This window comes from Castor canadensis, chromosome 4 (assembly GCF_047511655.1).
Source record: "Castor canadensis chromosome 4, mCasCan1.hap1v2, whole genome shotgun sequence".
Classification (NCBI taxonomy): domain Eukaryota; kingdom Metazoa; phylum Chordata; class Mammalia; order Rodentia; family Castoridae; genus Castor; species Castor canadensis.
This window is the reverse complement of record NC_133389.1, coordinates 8,509,178-8,529,297: the sequence shown is the minus strand read 5'-3', so window position 1 is coordinate 8,529,297 and position 20,120 is coordinate 8,509,178. Positions and strand designations below refer to the sequence as shown.

General features: G+C 36.5%; 1 protein-coding gene across 7 annotated transcripts in view; it reads right to left on the bottom strand.

Moving 5' to 3' along the window:
* Nucleotides 1-9,727: 9,727 nt before the first annotated feature.
* Rttn (rotatin) overlaps nt 9,728-20,120 on the bottom strand; it is a 159,801-nt gene continuing 149,408 nt past the window's right edge. For 2 of the 7 annotated variants that reach the window (XM_074069659.1, XM_074069660.1), the window contains exons 27-31: nt 19,823-20,022; nt 16,869-17,136; nt 12,267-12,370; nt 11,163-11,232; nt 9,728-10,189 (exon numbers count right to left, since the gene is read on the bottom strand). In XM_074069659.1, coding sequence (XP_073925760.1) covers nt 10,104-10,189; nt 11,163-11,232; nt 12,267-12,370; nt 16,869-17,136; nt 19,823-20,022 — 728 coding nt within the window. In that variant the 3' untranslated portion in view covers nt 9,728-10,103. The remainder of the gene's footprint in view (nt 10,190-11,162; nt 11,233-12,266; nt 12,371-16,868; nt 17,137-19,822; nt 20,023-20,120) is intronic. The other 5 variants (XM_074069657.1, XM_074069658.1, XM_074069656.1 and 2 more) reach the window with 4 other exon arrangements.

Sequence of the window (20,120 nt, the reverse complement as noted above, 5' to 3'; positions counted from 1 at the left end):
AGTCCCAATTTTATCAACAGAAAGTTAATGATATTGTCCCTTTTATGTGCTAGGCAGATTTCTGTAAAATCGGGGAACAGTCAGGTATTGTTAAGTAGCTTGAGAGAGCTAAGGATTGTTCTGAACACAGGCCTAAACCTGCTTTGCTTCAGTAGGATTAGGGATCTGCCTCCATCTAGCATCCCGGGGAGTCTAATGTTGTGGGTCTCCAATGTGTTGAAAAGTAGAGCCTTCTATTCAAACATCTTCCCTGTTGGCTGATTGCCATCCAGGACCTGGGCCTCTGCATGCCCTGAGGTTAACAACAGAGCCAAATGGAGGTTTTCCTGATCCCTCACCTTTACCCTATCTGCAGTCTTCCTTGGCTTTAGCAGAAAATGCAATTTTGGGTGGTTCCAGAGATGATAAAACACAGCATACTCTTATGTGTGAATGAATCAATTAACCAACCACAAAGGAAATGAGCATTTCCCTGAAGAGAGCAAATTTTTGTAGAAAAATGGTGGTTATCCACAAGATCCAAACACAAAGACAAGTATTTTAATGGGGAGAAAAAAGAAAGGCAATATTGGTGGTTAAGGAGAAAAGTCAGGCTTGGCAGCAGGTACCCTGGACTCCAATCTCAACATTTTTTTTTTTTTTTATTTTGTGGTACTGGAGTTTGAACCCCGGGCCTAACACTTGCTAGGCAGGCACTCTACCACTTGAGCCATTCTGCTAGCTCTGTTTTGTGCTGAGAATTTTCAAGATAGGGTCTTACCAACTATTTGCCTGGGACTGGATTCAAACTGCAATCCTCCTGATCTGTCTCCTGAGTAGCTAGGATTACAGGTGTGAGCCACGGTGCCAGGCTTCCAATCTCACTATTCACCAGCATAGACAATGAGCAAATTTCCACTCTGAGTCTCCATTTGTTCACTTCAAACACAAGGACAAGAGTAGTATTTTAGAACAAGAGATTAAATATTAAAAGTTCTGATGACCGTGCCTGGAACATAGAAAAAATTCTTTAAATGTAGGTTGTAAAAAAAATCCATTTCATTTATCAGTGAGAACTTACAAGGAAAGGCCAAGAAAATGACACAGAATACAATAAACCAGGAGAAAAGGAAGAAATAATTCCTAAGATTCCTACTCTTAGGATTGGTGAGTTTTCCAGAACAGGTGGCAAGGTCATTGCTTCAAATTAACCAGGGCTACTGAAAAACTTCTGGGCTTCCTAGATTGATTGTGCAGGTTTCTCATCAATAGTTCTCAAGAAGTACAAATTTATCTGTTTCTATTTTAATATTTAATATTAATTTTGTCCTCATACCTCTGCCTTAAATAATAACACAAACCTGTAATCCCAGGTACTCAGGAGGCCAAGGCAGGAGGATCTAAGTTTAAGACCGACCCAAGCAACTTAGCAAAATCCTGTCTCAAAATAAAAGATAAAAAGGTTGGGAATGTACTTCAGTAGTAGAGTACCTGCCTAGCATGTGTGAGGATAGGGGTAGTACAAAAGAAAAAAAAAAACTTTAAAAAGTGTCACATAGCTTATTTTAGTGATGGTAGTCATTTGCTAAGAGCATCTAATAAAAAAGTGGGTTTTTTGTTAAACAAGAAAACATTTGAAAAAATTTTTCTTGGGAAAGTTTTTTTGTAAATATGTAAACACACACACACACACTGCTATTGTTTCAGCTATTTTTCTTAGATGCAATTTCCTCTTCTGACTGTCAAGTTTTGGGAAAATTTTCAAAACTGATTTGTATAGTTGAGTGTCTGTATCCCCAAATGCTTGAGCCAGAAGTGTTTGAGGTTTCAGAGTCTCTTGGATTTTCAAATAATTGTACAGTCTTTACCAGTTTCCCTAACCTGAAGACTGAAAGTTTTTGGGTGGCTATTCTCAAAAAGTTTCAGATTTCAGAACATTTTTGATTTTAGATTACATTTTAAAAATTGGAGATTTCAGATTTTCTGATTTGGATGTTCAGGCTGTGCTTGGAACTGATTTTGGCTTCAAAACTACATGTTAGAAGAGGATGTGGTAGGACAGGAAAATAACTTCTAATGTTCTACTGCACAGTAGGAAAATATGGTTGATAACAATTAATTGTGAATCTCAAAATGGCTAGTTGAAAGAATTCTGATTTTCTAACACAAAGAAATGATAAATATTTAAAGTAATGAATATGCCAATTATCTTGGATCTGATAATCACACACTGTACAATGTTTTGAAATGTCACACTCTTCCTTATAACATGTACAATTATGACATGTCAGTTAAAAATGTTAAATATATATCAAAAAGTACCCAAAGTACGTGCTAGTTATGTGTAACGTAAGCTGGGCATGGTGGCCTGTGTTGATAATTCTAGTATTTGGGAGGCTGGAAAGATCATGAATTCAAGGCCAGCCTAAGCTACAAAGATGACGTTGTCTAAAATAAACAAATAAATAAGTTATGTAATGGAGTGCTGTACAGAGCTTGTCTGGGGCCTACTGACCATAAATGTATTTCTCTTTTCATTATATAACCTTTCAGAAGCTGAAAGATGAAAATGATTAATATAGTTATGACTCATTTAGAAAGGAATTAATATCACTAAAAATTCTGTAAGAAAGGTACAAAATTATACATATTTTCATACATATTCACCGGCATGAAGGCTTTGGACAATACAAAAAGTTTGAAAAAAAGGATTTTGTATTGAGGAGAGCCAAATCTCAAGTCAAAAAAATTGTTTTAAAAAGAGACCAGAGACAAGAGATACAGTGCTACTTCCAATCACTTCAATGGGGCTATTGGAAGGACGGTGATTTTCCTTAGACTTGAGAACGGTGAAAGTAAAGAACATCTTTCTGGAGATTCCAAGATGGCAGCTAGAGGGAGGAAGCAGAAAGCGTGCTGCCTAAAGTAAAATCTTGGAGAGACACTGGAGACACACCTTACAGGAAAAACCACTAGGAAGAGGCAAAACGTGATTCCTCCACACCTCCAGCCTGCGCATAGCATCTCCACTTCACGTTAAACAGAAAATCCAGGAGAGCCCCCAGGCTGCCAGACAGCAGCACCCAGACGGCTTGGGAAGATGCAGACAAGGTGAGCTAAGCGGCACGCAGTACTTCCACAGACAACTCTGGGCCAGATCAGCATAGCCCCCTGGACAGACTGACCACCACCAGGGAAAAAAGAGAAACTGAATAATAAGCAATAACAAAAAAAAAGATACGTAGTAAAGAGGGTGGGGCACTGAAGATGGGTGGGGAGAGGAAATCCCTCACAACAAGCCAGGCCGGAGAAGTCAGGAGCGGGGGCACATGCCCAGCAACCAGGAGCGGGAAAGCTTGTAAAAGTGGCGGTGGGAGGAAAACTCCACAGGAGAGGGGGGAAGACCCACTTCCCACATGAGCTGTAAATAAACACGCAGACCTGAAAAAGCAGGGGCAGTGTCACCTCCCCCAGTGTGCTTGGAAAGGGGAAAGCTTGTAGCAGTGGCAGTCGAACCAGGAGAACTATAAGTAAACAAAGCCTGAGGGACTACATGAGTGCTAAGCTCACTCCAGAGATCTGCATAAATAACACCTCCAGCAACAGCAGGCTGACAGCAGTGGTCAGGCAAGCCACAGCTGCAGATAGCCATTCACAGACCTGTCTCCAGACTCTTTTTTTTTTCCTCTCTTCTTTTGATGAAACAACAACAGAAGTACACCTGCATGCTGAAAAATTTACTGAAACTGTATTGCATTTGAACATGGGACACTTTGTGTTTTTTTTTCTTTTGTGTTGTGTTGTTTTGTTTTTGTTTTTTTTCCCCTTTGATGAGACAAAGACAGAACTACTTCTGAGACACCATCTCCAGGATTGGAGGATGAGGGACTAACCCCAAAATTATTAAAACTGAAACTTTATTGCATTTGAACTTGGAGATTTTTTTACCCTCAACCCTCTGTCTCTCAAATGCCTGTTCAGCTTACTGTTGATTAGTACACTATCTCTCCCTGTTTATATCTTTGAAACTTTTTTTTGTTTGTTTTATTTTTTTTACTTGTTTGTTTTTCCCTCTAACTTCTTTGCTTTCCCTCTCATCTCAACCTTCCATTCTAAATATCACCATTGTTATTATTACAAGCTAGAAAATACTTAATTGCACACAGTACAGGGACAATAACAACACGAAGGGCAATGACGGGAAGACAGAAAAAACAGGGAAACCAGTTTCTACACAGCAAAAAATTAGTACAGGCACCAGAGGTAAATGAAGAAAATAAATACTCAGATCCAGACTCTAACAAAATGAAGATAAACTATGCCAAAGAACCCAATGAAGCCCACAAGAATAATCTAAAAGAAGAAATATAACAGGTAATCAATGAGAATTTTATAGAGAAGATACTGGATATGGTCAACAAAAATGTACAGGAGACACTCAAGAAATTTCAAGACAACAAAAATAGAGAATTTGAAAAAGCACAAGAAGAAATAAAAGAAACCATAGAAGCACTGTATAAACACCAAAGTGAAACAGAGAACACGATGAATAAACAGATAAATGAACTCAGGACAAAAATAGACAACATTAAAGAGGAAATGACCCAGGATATGGAAAACCTCAGAAAAAAGAATGAAACAGAATTGCAAAACAAATGGAAGGCCAATACAGCAGATTAGAACAAACAGAAGACAGAATCTCAGAACTCGAAGATGAAATGATAATTACAGGAAAAACTAAAAAACTATTAGTTAAACAACTCAAGACCTGTGAAAAGAAAATGCAAGACTCACCAACTCCATCAAAAGACCAAATGTGAGAATCAAGGGCATTGAAGAAGGAGAGGAGTGCAAGCAAAGGGAATGCGTAATATATTTAACAAAATAATAACAGAAATTTCCCAAATCTAGAGAAATCTATTCCCATACAGATGCAAGAGGCCTCCAGAACACCAAACAGACAAGACCAAAATAGATCTACTCCACGGCATATTATCATTAAAACAACAAATATAGAGACCCAAGAAAGAATACTGAAGGCTGTAAGAGAGAAAAAACAAGTAACATACAAAGGTAAACCCATCAAAATCACAGCAGACTTCTCAACAGAAACATTAAAAACAAGAAGAGCTTGGGGAGAGGTCTTCCGGGCACTGAATGAAAATAACTTCATCCCCAGGATACTCTACCCAGCAAAATTATCATTCAAAATAGATGGGGCAATAAAAGTCTTCCATGATAAGCAGAAAGTAAAACAATATGGGACCACAAAGCAGAAAGTGAAACCCAACATAATCATGAAAGGGCAGGCAGCAACAAACTACAGGAAAAGAAAAAGCAAGAAAGTAGAGAGTAACCTCAACTTAGATACACAGATCAAACCTTCAAACAACTAAGACAACTAAATGACAGGAATCACCACATACCTATCAGTACTAACACTTAATAACGGACTTAATTCACCCATCAAAAGGCACCGTTAGACGAAATGGATTAAAAAGGAAGATCCAACAATTTGTTGCTTACAGGAGCCCCATCTCACCGACAGAAATAAGCATAGGCTTAGGATGAAAGGCTGGAAGATTTACCAAGCCAATGGCCCCCGAAAACAGGCAGGAGTAGCAATACTTATCTCTAACAAAGTAGACTTCAAACCTACATTGATCAAACGAAATAAAGAAACACATTCCATACTAATAAAAGGGGAAATAGACCAAAAGGAAATAATAATTATCAACCTATATGCACCCAATGTCCACGCACCCAATTTCATCAAACATACCCTGAAGGACCTAAAAGCATATATTAACTCCAACACAGTGGTTGTGGGAGACCTTAACACCCCATTATCATCAATAGATAGGTCATCCAAACAAAAAATCAATAAAGAAATCCTAAATCTAAAATATAGAATAGATCAAATAGACCTACTTGATGTCTACAGAACATTTCATCCAACTTCTACACAATATACATTCTTCTCAGCAGCCCATAGAACCTTCTCCAAAATAGATCATATCCTAGGGCACAAAGCCAGCCTCAGCAAATAGAAGAAAATAGAAATTATACCATGCATTCTATCTGATCACAATGCAATAAAACTAGAACTCAAAAACAAAAATAAAGACAAAAAACATGCAAACAGCTGGAAACTGAATAACTCATTGCTTAATGAACAATGGGTCATTGATGAAATAAAAGAGGAAATTAGAAAATTCCTGGAAGTCAATGAAAATGAAAACACAACCTACTGGAACCTATGGGACATAGCAAAGGCAGTCCTGAGAGGAAAGTTTATAGCCATGAGTGCATATATTAAAAAGACTGAAAGATCCCAAATCAATGACCTAAAGATACATCTCAAACTCCTAGAAAAACAAGAACAAGCAAATCCCAAAACAAATAGAAGGAGAGAAATAATAAAAATAAGAGCTAAAATCAACAAAATAGAAATCAAATAAATCATATAAAGAATTAATGAAACAAAAAGTTGGTTCTTTGAAAATATAAACAAGATCGATAGACCCCTGGCAAACGTGACTAAAATGAGGAGAGAAAAACCCCAAATTAGTAGAATCAGGAATGCAAAAGGGGAGATAACAACAAACACCATGGAAGTCCAGGAAATCATCAGAGACTACTTCAAGAACCTATATTCAAATAAATTAAAAAATCTTAAAGAAATGGACAGATTTCTAGATACATATGATCATCCAAAACTGAACCAAGAGGATATTAACAAACTGAATAGATCTATAATACAAAATGAAATTGAAGCAGCAATCAAGAGTCTCCTCAAAAAGAAAAGTCCAGGACCTGATGGAATCTCTGCTGAATTCTATCAGACCATTAAAGAAGAACTGACACCAACCCTCCTTAAACTGTTCCACGAAATAGAAAGGGAATGAAAACTGCCTAACATATTTAATGAAGCCAGTATTATACTTATACCAAAACCAGGCAAAGACACCTCCAAAAAGAAGAACTATAGGCCAATCTCCTTAATGAACACTGATGCAAAAATCCTCAATAAAATAATGGCAAACCAAATTCAGCAACACATCAAAAGGATCATTTACCACGACCAAGTAGGCTTCATCCCAGGGATGCAGGGGTGGTTCAACATACGAAAATCAATAAACGTAATAAACGACATTAACACACGCAAAGACAAATACCACTTGATCATCTCAATAGATGCAGAAAAAGCCTTTGATAAGATCCAACACCATTTCATGATAAAAGCTCTAAGAAAACCAGGAATAGAAGGAAAGTACCTCAACATTATAAAAGCTATATATGACAAACCTACAGCCAGCATTATACTTAACGGAGAAAAACTGAAACCATTCCCTCTAAAATCAGGAACTAGACAAGGATGCCCACTATCTCCACTCCTATTGAACACAGTCCTGGAATTCCTAGCCAGAGCAATTAGGCAAGATGAAGGAATAAAAGGAATACAAATAGGTAAAGAAACTGTCAAAATATCCCTATTTGCAGATGACATGATCCTATACCTTAAAGACCCAAAAAAATCTACTCAGAAGCTCCTAGACACCTTCAATAGCTACAGCAAGGTAGCAGGATATAAAATCAACATAGAAAAATCATTAGCATTTCTATACACTAATAATGAATAAACTGAGAAAGAATATATGAAAACAATTCCATTTACAATAGCCTCAAAAAAAAATCAAATACCTAGGTGTAAACCTAACAAAGGATGTGAAAGACCTCTACAAGGAAAACTATACATTTCTGAAGAAAGAGATTGAGGAAGACTATAGAAAGTGGAGAGATCTCCCATGCTCATGGATTGGTAGAATCAACATAGTAAAAATGTCAATACTCCCAAAAGTAATCTACATGTTTAATGCAATTCCCATCAAAATTCCAATGACATTCATTAAAGAGATTGAAAATCTACCATTAAATTTATATGGAAAGACAAGAGGCCACGAATAGCCAAGGCAATGCTCAGTCAAAAGAACAGTGCTGAAGGTATCACGATACTTGACTTCAAACTATAATACAAAGCAATAACAATAAAAACAGCATGGTACTGGCACAAAAACAGACATGAAGACCAGTGGAACAGAATAGAGGACCAATATAGAAGCCACACAACTATAACCAACTTGTCTTTGACAAAGGTGCTAAAAATATATGATGGAGAAAAGACAACCTCTTCAACAAAAACTTCTGGGAAAACTGGTTAGCAGTCTGCAAAAAACTGAAACTAGATCCATGTATATCACTCTATACCAATATTAACTCAAAATGGATCAAGGATCTTAATATCAAACCCCAAACTCTAAAGTTGGTACAGGAAAGAGTAGGAAATACTCTGGAATTAATAGGTATAGGTAAGAACTTTCTCAATGAAATCCCAGCAGCACAGCAACTAAGAGATAGCATAGATAAATGGGACTTCATAAAACTAAAAAGCTTCTGCTCAACAAAAGAAATGGTCTCTAAACTGAAGAGACCACCCACAGAGTGGGAGAAAATACTTGCCAGCTACACATCAGACAAAGGACTGATAACCAGAATATATAGGGAGGTTAAAAAACTAAATTCTCCCAAAATTAATAAACCAATAAAGAAATGGGCAAGTGAACTAAACAAAACTTTCTCAAAATAGGAAATTCAAATGGCCAAAAAGCACATGAAAAAATGCTCACCACCTCTAGCAATAAAGGAATTGCAAATTAAAACCACACTAAGATTCTACCTCACCCCTGTTAGAATAGCCATCATTAGCAACACCATCAACAACAGGTGTTGGTGAGGATGTGGGGAAAAAGCAACCCTCTCACACTGCTGGTGGGAATGTAAACTAGTACAACCACTCTGGAAAAAAATTTGAGGCTACTTAAAAAGCTAAATATTGATCTACCATTTGATCCAGCAATACCACTCTTGGGGATATACCCAAAAGACTGTGACACAGGTTACTCCAGAGGCACCTGCACACCCATGTTTATTGCGGCACTATTCACAATAGCCAAGTTATGGAAACAGCCAAGATGCCCCACCACCGATGAATGGATTAAGAAAATGTGGTATCTATACACAATGGAAATCTATGCAGCCATGAAGAAGAACGAAATGTTATCATTTGCTGGTAAATGGATGGAATTGGAGAACATCATTCTGAGTGAGGTTAGCCTGGCCCAGAAGACCAAAAATTATATGTTCTCCCTCATATGTGGACATTAGATCAAGGGTAAACACAACAAGGGGATTGGACTTTGAGCACATAATAAAAGCGAGAGCACACAAGGGAGGGGTGAGGATAGGTAAGACACCTAAAAACTAGATAGCATTTGTTGCCCTCAATGCAGAGAAACTAAAGCAGATACTTTAAAGCAACTGAACCCAATAGGAGAAGGGGACCAGGAACTAGAGGAAAGGTTAGATCAAGAAGAATTAACCTAGAAAGTAACACACAAGCACAGGAAATCAATGTGAGTCAATGCCCTGTATAGCTGTCCTTATCTCAACCAGCAAAAACCCTTGGTCCTTCCTATTATTGCTTGTACTCTCTCTTCAACAAAATTAGAGATAAGGGCAAAATAGTTTCTGCTGGGTAGTGAGGGGGTGAGGAGGAGAGGGAGGGGATGGGGAGGGAGTAAAGGAGGGAGTGAGGCAAGGGGGGAGAAATGACCCAAACATTGTATGCAAATATGAATAAAAAAAAAAAGAGATCAGAATGTAATGCCTTCTTTTAATTCCTAAAATTAATATTCATGATAAAAATCTGCAAATAGCAATGACTAGTCAATTTTCTGTTTCTAAAAATCTTTTGTTTTTATTAAATAATTGTTAAATAAGATATTAACAAAGTAAATTGCATAGAACAAGGTAAAAATGTTTTTGCTACCAGAACTTTCTGTGTCATTCCCCATCATCTCTTGTCAGCTATTGCTTCTAGAGCTGTCAGGAATGGACAGTCAAGACGTCACCAATTCTGCTTTCACCAGTTCTGTCTCTCGTGGGCAAGAGTGTACATGGAGACTGCAGAGTTAACTGTCTTCAGGTAGCAGCTGCTGCACAAAGCCAGCCTAGGTTCATTCTCCTGTGGGTGGTGCTCAGCTTTGGGTAGAGCATCTCACGGCTTAGGAAGAGTTAAGCAGCTGCACGAGGTTTTCAAGACATTTCAAATAGTAGGCATTTAGAGGGTTTTCTTCTGAGTTTGAGAAAGCTGAGAGAGAAAAATACAAGTGAGCAGTACCACTTTACTAAACTTACTACATTTAAGCGTGGACATTCCTATTCAAATATATGGATAAGACATATATAAACTTCTATTTAAGTTCTTCATGTGCTAAAATTGTAAGAATATTTTACATTTAAAAACTAAGTAGTTATAGAACTTACACGTATTTTTATTAATGGTTTGCCCAAAGTATATTTAAAAAAATAAACAACTTCTTACAATGGATACAATTAACTATAATCCTAAATGAATGCCATTATTTTTTTATGTACCATCCTCCTAAAGCACAAACTTTAATGTAACCTATTTTTTAACTTCCTCCGGAAATTCAGTCACAGGTAGAAAGAAACCAAAACCTCTCCCTTTTCTTAAAAGAGAAAAAATCAACTATAAAAACATAGATTAGAACCAACAGACCTATCAGAGTAGAGGAAAGCCCCATCAGTTCTCACGGTATAAAAAATGTTCAAAGGCAAATGCTCAGTGAAAACTGGTGTCACTTAAAACAAGTACCATGCTTTGAAAAGAAATCCTTCTCTTAAGTCATGCAGATCACAGGGGAACAAGGATACAGGGGCAATGGGATCTATTCTTGGAAGACTACAATTCAATTCCCTGGTGTTACATCAAAGTTTTCTGTTCAAGGTCAATTCTAATTGGACCCAGTTCTTATCACCCTAAGAGCACACTTTAGCACAGTGGCAGCCACTGGCAAAGAAAAAATTGATTTGGAGAAAGATCTCACACACACATTTTAAGAAACTATTACATCTCAAACATTCACGTAATGGAACATTTTATTATGTAAAAAATGTTCTGATGAAAAACGTGGAACAAACCTAGTTAAATAGTGTAGAAAACTGTCATTTTGCCAGGTCCTGTCCAACATTTCAATAACAAGAGAATGTGCTTACTAGTTTCCATATTTAATCACAATCTCTTCAATAATAACACTTACTTCTCTTTGCTGTGGAATATGCTTCATCCACTTTTCTTTTTATTGATGAATTTTTCAAAGCTGTTTTTGCCTAGAGACAATAAAGGAAATCCACAAGTTAAGGGTCAGGATAACAGTACTAATTCCGCCTGTTGCTAACTACAGTGTTGAACAAGACATTACAAAACACGTAATGCAACTACAGAGGTATACACTACACACTAGCACATCCTACTGTGCCAGCTCCCAGCACCTTCTGAAACTTCACACCACCCTTCTTTAACTTGACTCTTGTACTATTATCTGTCTTCCTTCCCTTCTCTTTTACTCCTTCTTCCCCAGTCTCAATTTGCTACTTTAAACTAGTTAACCTTAGGGAATTTCATATTCCTTCAAATTATCACATTTCAGACCAAGTATTACCAATTGGTCAACAAATATTTATTAAGTGACTATAAAATGCCAAATCCTGTGGGTCTCCCAGGTGAGAGGGAGAGCAGCAGATACTGATCTTGTGTTGTACATGCCTCTGGCCAGGGGAAAATGACTGGCACAGACAGGGAAGGAACCCCATCCCAGAAAGCTGTTTGTCCTAACATTGCCATCTGGTTATGATATCACCACTAGCTACTTATGGGCGTTTCTCTTAGGAGTGTGATGTCTACAACAGAAGAGAAGACCAAAGGCCAGAGTAAGAGGAGACACAAGAGCCAGCTGTGCTGTCTTCCCTAGGCAGGCCTGTCCTGAACTGATTTCAAATCTCAGTGACAATATGTACGAGAGAAAGGCAAATCATATGAGTGGATATCAGGTCTTATGTCAAGATGCATTTTTTCCTTAATGCATCTTTTAGAAGAAATAATCTATACTAAAATTGCAACAAAATGGCGAATCCATTTAAATTACTTAAATCACTTAAAAAAATCACAAAGATACTCTTATGAACTGGGACATCCTACTGAAATAAAAAAGAATTTAACTAATGGGTTACTAATTGTATGAATGAACAAAGGGAACACAGTTTTGACTTCAACCTTTTTTCCTTTAGTAGATACTCCTCTGGCATTCTTGTATGCATCCTAAAAAGCCTACCCCGCCTATAATACAATGACTTTAAAATCTGACCTTCTGATAATTGTAAGTCAGAGCCCAAAGTGCAGCTGCTCCAATCCTTTGAGCATTTTGATTCTCATTTTCCAGACAGGCAGCAAGCACAGTAATGATTTTTTCTAAAAATAAACACATTTTTTAAAAAGTTCAGTTCCAGACATCACACTGTATTCTTACTTTGGACTGATTATATTATCCCTTCTTCCCATAAGAACATATACATAAAGCTGGTATCACTAAACAACTTTGGTAAACACAGCCTTTCATAACTTGCGGTAAGTGGAAAGACAACCTCAAACAAATTATTTTCATGACAGGCACAGAATGGTCAAAAACATTAAGGTTGCCTAAATTTTTTAGCTCAAGTTTGACAATGACACATTCATTGAAAAATAATAGTACATAATGAGTTATACTTATGACTTATTCAATTACAGCTCACATTTTAGTATGTGGGAAAACAGATCTGCTGTCATGAAAAAACAGATTATTATACAACTATCAGAGCTTCTACACAAAACAATAATCAAGCAATATTATACGGCCAATCCTTTCCAAAAAGAACTAAGTATTTTAGAGGAATTCTGTGTGTATGTGTCAGAGGAAAAATTGATTTAATGGCATATCAACACACAAGAAATGCCCCTTTTGTAAAGCTAGCCAGAATAGAAATCAGATGTAGCTTATCATATGAGGTTATGGGTGGCAGCCAGGACTCAGTTAGGGATATCACAGAATGTGATTCAGTATTTTTTGTTATTGTTCAGTTGAGTATCATCAGTGATTTTTTTATATGTTATACCAAACATTCCTAATAATCCTTATTATGGAAGTAAATTTACATCATAACTCCTTCAACTAGTTACTATCAAAATTTTTAAATAAAGTACCCACACCGGTCAATGTGGTGGACCTCTATGATACATATAAGTGGATCAATCTTTTTTAAAAACTGCATTTCACTGTGAAATATAACATGCATACAAAAACATTTTATAGTTTAATCAATCAGTATGAATACACTTTAAATACATAAGTAAATTTGGGAGAATATACAGTAGCAAAATACAAATAATTATGAAGTGATGCCATTTTTACTACAATTAATTTAACAAGTATAAGCTTAGAGACAGGATGTTCTGTTCGTGGTTTGTAATCAGCACAGTGAGATGTTTACACCATGACAATCAAGAATTGCTGTACCTCAAAGCTGACTGAATAATAAAGCTGAAAAATGTTCAATTTTATGAATATATTCTGCACAGGGTGAGAAACAGTGTATTACTATCAGACTAAATGACAGTAAATTTTTGGGGAAAGAGAGATTGGGATGCAATTCCATTTGTCAAATCATGACTGAATGGAAACTGTAAATTAGTTACGGATACAAAAGTTGAGGAAAAATCAGTAAAAATATTCCGTGAGAATCAACTGTCTATACAGAATTTATATTAAAGAGTCTTACTTATTGGGCTATTATCTGTGTGTGCTATACATCCTTTCTATCAGCAAAATTTATATTTTTTTATATAAATACAAATTTTTTATATAAATATGTATTACTTATACATATTTATATGTATTCATATACATACATTAAAAATTTCCATATATTCAGTGAGTGAATTCACCTCTCTGAGACCTAGCAGCTAAATATCTTTGCCCTTGTCAGGTTTTACTAACATGGTTATCTGAGCTTCATAAAATGAGCAATTATTTCCTTTCTCTACTCTCTGGAAAAGTAATTGTATGTTTGTAATTACTTTGTGTTTCAATATTTAATAGAATTCACAGGTGCTTCACTGAGTCCAGACAGGTAGGAAGTATTTTTTTCTGTGACTAGATTTCTGGTTGAGTCTTTCATAGATATTGGACTTTGGGGTTTTCCGTTTCTTATTAAATAAATTTTTCTAAGTTACTTTTGCCAAGACAAATGTCCAGTCCATCTTTTTTCCTTTGGTTTTTTGCAGATTCACTATGATGTGTCTAGGAATGAATTATTTATTTTTGTCTGCTTAGAATTATCTAAGCCTCTTGAATCTCTGTATTAGTGTCTTAGAACAATTTTTAAAATTTGTAGCCATCATCTTATTAAATATTTCCTCACCCATTCTCTTTCTCCTCTCCTTCTAGGACTTTATTAAACACAGACTATCTAAATGTATTTACAATGTCATTTACCTTTACCTGACTGCTGTATTCTAAATAATATATTATTGATCTATTGTGTAAATTTCTAAATTCTGTCGTCTACATTATCAATACCAGACATGCATATTAATGTTTAAGTTTTGGCCAAAACGGTTCTAAATAATGCTGGCCAAGAGAACTTCCTGCAATGACAGAAATATTTATAATAATCGGTTTTATCTAATAAGATAGTCACTAGCCCTCATGGAACTAGTATGACTGACAAACTAAACAGTTAACAAATGTAAACAGCTACATGTGGCTGATTGATAATCAGACTCCTCAGTAAAGATCTAGAAGTTCTGCTTGGTTCTTATTTCCAATCTACCAAGTATTCAGTTTCCAAGTCCCTGAAAATATTTTTGAGCTTGTTATTTATCTAAGTAAAGCATAATTAAAGTTATTTTTAGTGTATATTTTATAACCCTAATATTTGGAGTATGGCCAAAGACAGTGGTGTTTTTTTCCTCTGCTGATTCTTTTATTGCCAAATTTCCTAACAAACTTGATTAACTCTGTACTGGCTAATGCTTTGAAAAACTACTTGATTTTTTTTCTTTCTTTATTTTCTTGATAGTCATCTGAATGAGGGTTGGAAGACAATTTTGATTCTGATTCATCCTTCTCCTAAGAGAGTGGTTCTTTGGAGTTCTAGCTGCATTCAGGCAGGATGGCCAGTAAAAATCCCCACCAAGGGTCTTGACTTCTGGTCTCTTGCTCCTTGATACTCATGAACAAAAGTTAAGAGATAATATCAGTAAATTTCCTTAGGGCATCACAGCTTTCTATATATTTCCTACTTGTCTGGGCACAGGCTTTTAATCAAAATTGGCCTAGAAGTTTCCCACTATCTTTCCAGTTATTTGATTATTTTGAGGTGAACTTTATGCAGCTTATCCAGCATGTTTTTATTGTTTTCAGAAGATACTGAGCCTGGCATTACCAGAAACAAGGAGTGCTGTGGATCTATTTTTACCAGCAAGGTCAAGCACCAGTGCACACTTCCTAACTATCCACACCAGATGTCTGGGCGCTACTGATCAGAGAGGCATGCACCCTTCCCCATGTGGAAAAGGGAGTCAAACTCTGTGACATCCCTTTAAGAGTTCTACAGAACCTGTGCAGGTGCTGTTTCTCAAGTGATCCCCACCTTGAGAGCCCACTAAGCTCAAGTCTGAGGGAGTTGGGGGGCTCCTTCTCACTTTAAGTGTCCATGTGCTTTAAGCTAGTTGAGGAGAAAAAACATTGCTAATAAGGAAATGTTAAAAATAAATCCAGAGGGATCCGGAAGTGGAAAGTGCACACTTTTCCTTCAGTTCCATAAAAGATTTTTTCTTCTCCGAATTCTCTCAATAATAGGATTGCAGGGTAGTACCCAAATTATTCTCAGAAAGTTGAACAAATAATGCGAGATACTAGCGAGAAGTTCCTGCATATCAGGACTGGCAGCAGATGTTTCATTGCTTGGAGGTAGGATTTATTATTATCCTCATTTTACAAAAGTGAGGAGTGGAGCAGATACAGTGGAAAAGGATGAAAATGAAAGCACTAATGTAGATCCCCAAGCAGTAGAGAGCATAGCATCAGGGGAGGAGCAATGGGAAGGCAGAGTACAAATCTAGCATCAATTTAGGGAAGTTAATATCCAGCTGAACTTAAACAAAATTTCTACATATTTTCAGCACTTTAAAAATTATCAGAAAAACAGATTCATTAACATCCACATAGCAGAACATAAGCAGAATCATTTCTATTCACTTGGAAAACTGTGCTTCGTGAGAAAAAATTATCTTGAAAAAAGAGCAGGTGAAAAACATGAAGAGGATTAATGCATCTTAAACATGTACTGAGTACTAGAAATGGTGCTAGCCACTTTATGTTTTTTTAATTCTTGCCTTATAGATGGAGAAATTTGACATAAAAAAACTGCCCCAGGTGATGGTGGCATTCAGGACCAGGTGGATAGGGGTCTAGAGCCCACCTTTGTTGTTTTTTTTTTTTAACTTCACCATAATGAGATGTCTCCTAGAAAACTTTCCAGATGGTAGCATTTGCACAAAGACAGAGAAGAGATGAGAAGGAGTTAGAGCAAGAGCAAGGAGAAAAGGGAGGGAAGTAGGTCAGCTCAGACACCATCCCTGCTCTCTGTTGCCCCCTATTTACCTCCTATATCCAATTTTCCCTTTTAAATGACATGATTTATTAACCTCAAGAGACTCCAGGCACCTGATGGAAGCTGGAGCCATGCCGGAATCTTTCCCACAGTCCCTGACTTCTAAAGGGCCTTGAGCAGAGGGGTGCTTAGTAAATACATAGGAAATTATAAAATGTTTATTGTGTTGTAATCTGAGAAGAGGAGTCTGTGGATAATTACATGTAGGGGAGGGAGAAGAATGTGTGTCAATGTCGTATAGTATGAGTATTTACCATTAGCCAGGATTTTGGGCTTATTCGTAGGGCTGAAGCAAATATTATGGAAAATCAGAAGTGGTATATAAGGGCTGCTCTTATGCCTGCATGTGCTCATTTCTGTGAGTAAGTCTAAACAGCCATCCAGTCTCAGGATCATTTGCTGCCCGTCTTCTCCAAATGACATATTCAGTAGCAACTTCAACCAGAGAACGGTCAGATTACTAAGATGTTTATTTCCTCCTCTTGGCAATGTCAGAGACAGAAAGTTCTGTAAGAAGTTACTCTGTGGATAAACAAACAGAATATTATTTTCTTCATAGGTCTTTTTCATTATTTTCTTAGTCCCTTGGTGACCAATTGACTAGCATTTTGATATTTTCTAAATACTCCATCTATATTATTTCCAAGTACAAGTGAAGGAGGTAAGGAGAACAAAATAGTGCTCAGATTTTAATTCCTGCTATTTTTTACTGGTGGATAAAGTAAACTACAGTCAGCTCAATTATTTAGGATTGATAGTTCAGTTTGGGAATGATTTCTGCCTCTTGAGTTTTCTCTTTTTTTCTACCTTCTGGCAATTTTGCTACTCATTAAAACACATCCTATGGGGAGGAAAAAGGAAACTCAAATCAGTCTTGGATAGTAGTTATCAATTTGGGTAGTAGTGACGGTATTTAGTAATGTTACAGTTACTTATCTTCTTTTCTTTACTTTATGAATACATTTTATATGCATCATTGCATATCACTGCAACTTGCTTATCGCTACATGTAATCATTTCTCATGGCTACATGTCATTATATTAAACTTATAGATGACAAACCTCTATTACTTGAACCGTAAGTTATTTCAACCTTAAATAAAGTCCCTTCCACAAACCACCACCAAACACTTAACTACATGAAAGACAATAACTTACTTTCTAGAAAAATTTATATGAACACAAAATATAAATATTCTGTATCAATATCCTATATCAAGGATGATAGTATGGAAACCATAATCATTTGGACATTTTAGAAATGAAAGGCAATCACTTAATTTTGCAACTGTACAGAATTATTCATCTGTGTTTAATAATCTACTCTAGTTCATCTTTTGCGTTCTCCTAGACCTAAATCAAGATGTTGGCTTTAATCTATACAATTAATTTTAACACTTTCACATAAAAGGACTCTAAGAATGAAATGGGCTTCAGAAATATTAGCAATATGATACTGGAAATTCTGGACTGACAACAGAGAAAATACCTATCAGTAATTTAAAATATAAAGGTGCTTGATGCATCCCTTCTTTTTGCCAAAGATACCTTTAAGCAATTTTACACACTAGTTATAAGGTGTATAAATGTAACATGGGAGAAAGAAATGAGACATTTAGATCCTGAGTTGTACAACAGCACTAGCTGCATTTTCTAATAAATACTGATGAATATTGGAAAGGTAGAACTATATGTGTCCACGCTCACAGCAGCAGAAGTCTCAGGGATTCCTTAAATAGAACAGAGGATTTATCTACCATAAAAACAGAGTCAGATCACACTTATATGAAAACATTCTTAAGTATAGCACCAGGATCATAGACTTAAAGATATGTCAGAGATCATTTTAACTTAATTATTATAAAACTGAACAAAGTTTAAAAAAAAATTCAGAAGTTTAAAGAGAATAAGTCTTCAGTTTAAAACCACATGCCACACTTGAGGTTAGCACTGACATTTCATCTGGAGATTCCCATTTTGCTTCCTGACAATATACTCTACAGGTCAGTGGTGGAAAGCATGGCCCACCAGCTATGTGCTCCCACATGGATGCACCTCTCATTTTGAAGGAAGGCGATCACATATGTCCCGTTCAAGATGGCAATATGAATACATTATATGAAGAAAATATCAAGCACCACAAATACATGACATATAAATGGTTTGCATATGAACACATATATGAAGAAACTATCTAGTTGTGTGCTGGTAACCCAATAAACAACCGGCTGCATGCAGTAAGGATAACAGTATCCCCGATTTGTAGTGTTGGCTAAATTGCATGGTGGGATTATTCCTACCATGGTAATGTGACATGTCCTGGCTTGCAAAATCTCTCAAAGTGTAATGAAGGCACTCAGCCAATGGGAGTTGGCTCCAGCATTATCAATGGAAATGTTTCCATAGTTAAGATTTACCATTACATCTCCTTAGCAAGACTGATGTTTCTATTTATTTGGTGATTATGCTTCAAAGTATCTTTTGGGCAGTTCAGAGAGATGATGAAGTAGAGGAAAAGGAGACTTGATGCAACTCTTACGAATGCTGCCAGTTTTTCCATTTATCCTGGTCTTCAAACAAGGAAACAGAGGCACTAGAATCATTTATTAGTAAATAATAATCTGATCACTTTCACATTTTAAGAGATTTTTCTCAATTAGGGTTTCTGTTCATGTACATCTAAATACAGGCCCTAACTGCACGTGTGTATTAGAATTTAACTTGCTCTCTCCTACAGTACCCTAAGTTAAAGGGTCAAGTACTAGGGGCCAGTGGACCTATTTTGTCATAAGGCAGTAAAAGACTAACTTGTTGGAAAGGGACTCTGATTTCATAAGCTATTTTGTCAATGTAAATTGAACTGGAATTGTTATTGTTGGTCTGCTTAAAGACCAAGTATCTTACTTTTATGATCTCCAACAAAGGTAAGGCATAGTTGTCTTTCTAAAACCATCTGTGAGACAGATAAAGCATAATCTACAAGCTAAGATAAAGTAAAAGGAAAGGACATCATCATGGTCGAGTTGCTGCCATGTGCCCTCTGTCACTATCACCTATCAACTGGCTTTCATACTTTTACAACCTTTAAAATAAAATGTCTTGAAAACATAATAAAATAATCCTAGAAACTGAGCTTTCAACTTTTGATTGGAAGGGTTCTTTTCCTGAGTATCCCCTTTATGATATGCAGAAGATTATAAGTACGTACCTTTTGAATTATTCCCTTACAGTCATGAGACAAGGCCAGGTTTGAAAGAAACAAGAAGACCATCTGCTGAATGGCAGTATTCTCGAGAGGCATCTGGGAAGCCAACTTCAGGATACACAGCATCAGGGAGTTGCCGGGGGCTCCTCTGTGTGCAGCTTGAGCGTACTGTCCGTAACTTGACCAACACAGAGAGCTGCAACCTTCAAAGATAACAGCTATCACAATGCCTTTATAGGCATTAGCTTAACTTTTAAAAACATGAAGTGGTAAAGCACATCTGTCTATCAAAATGACTTGG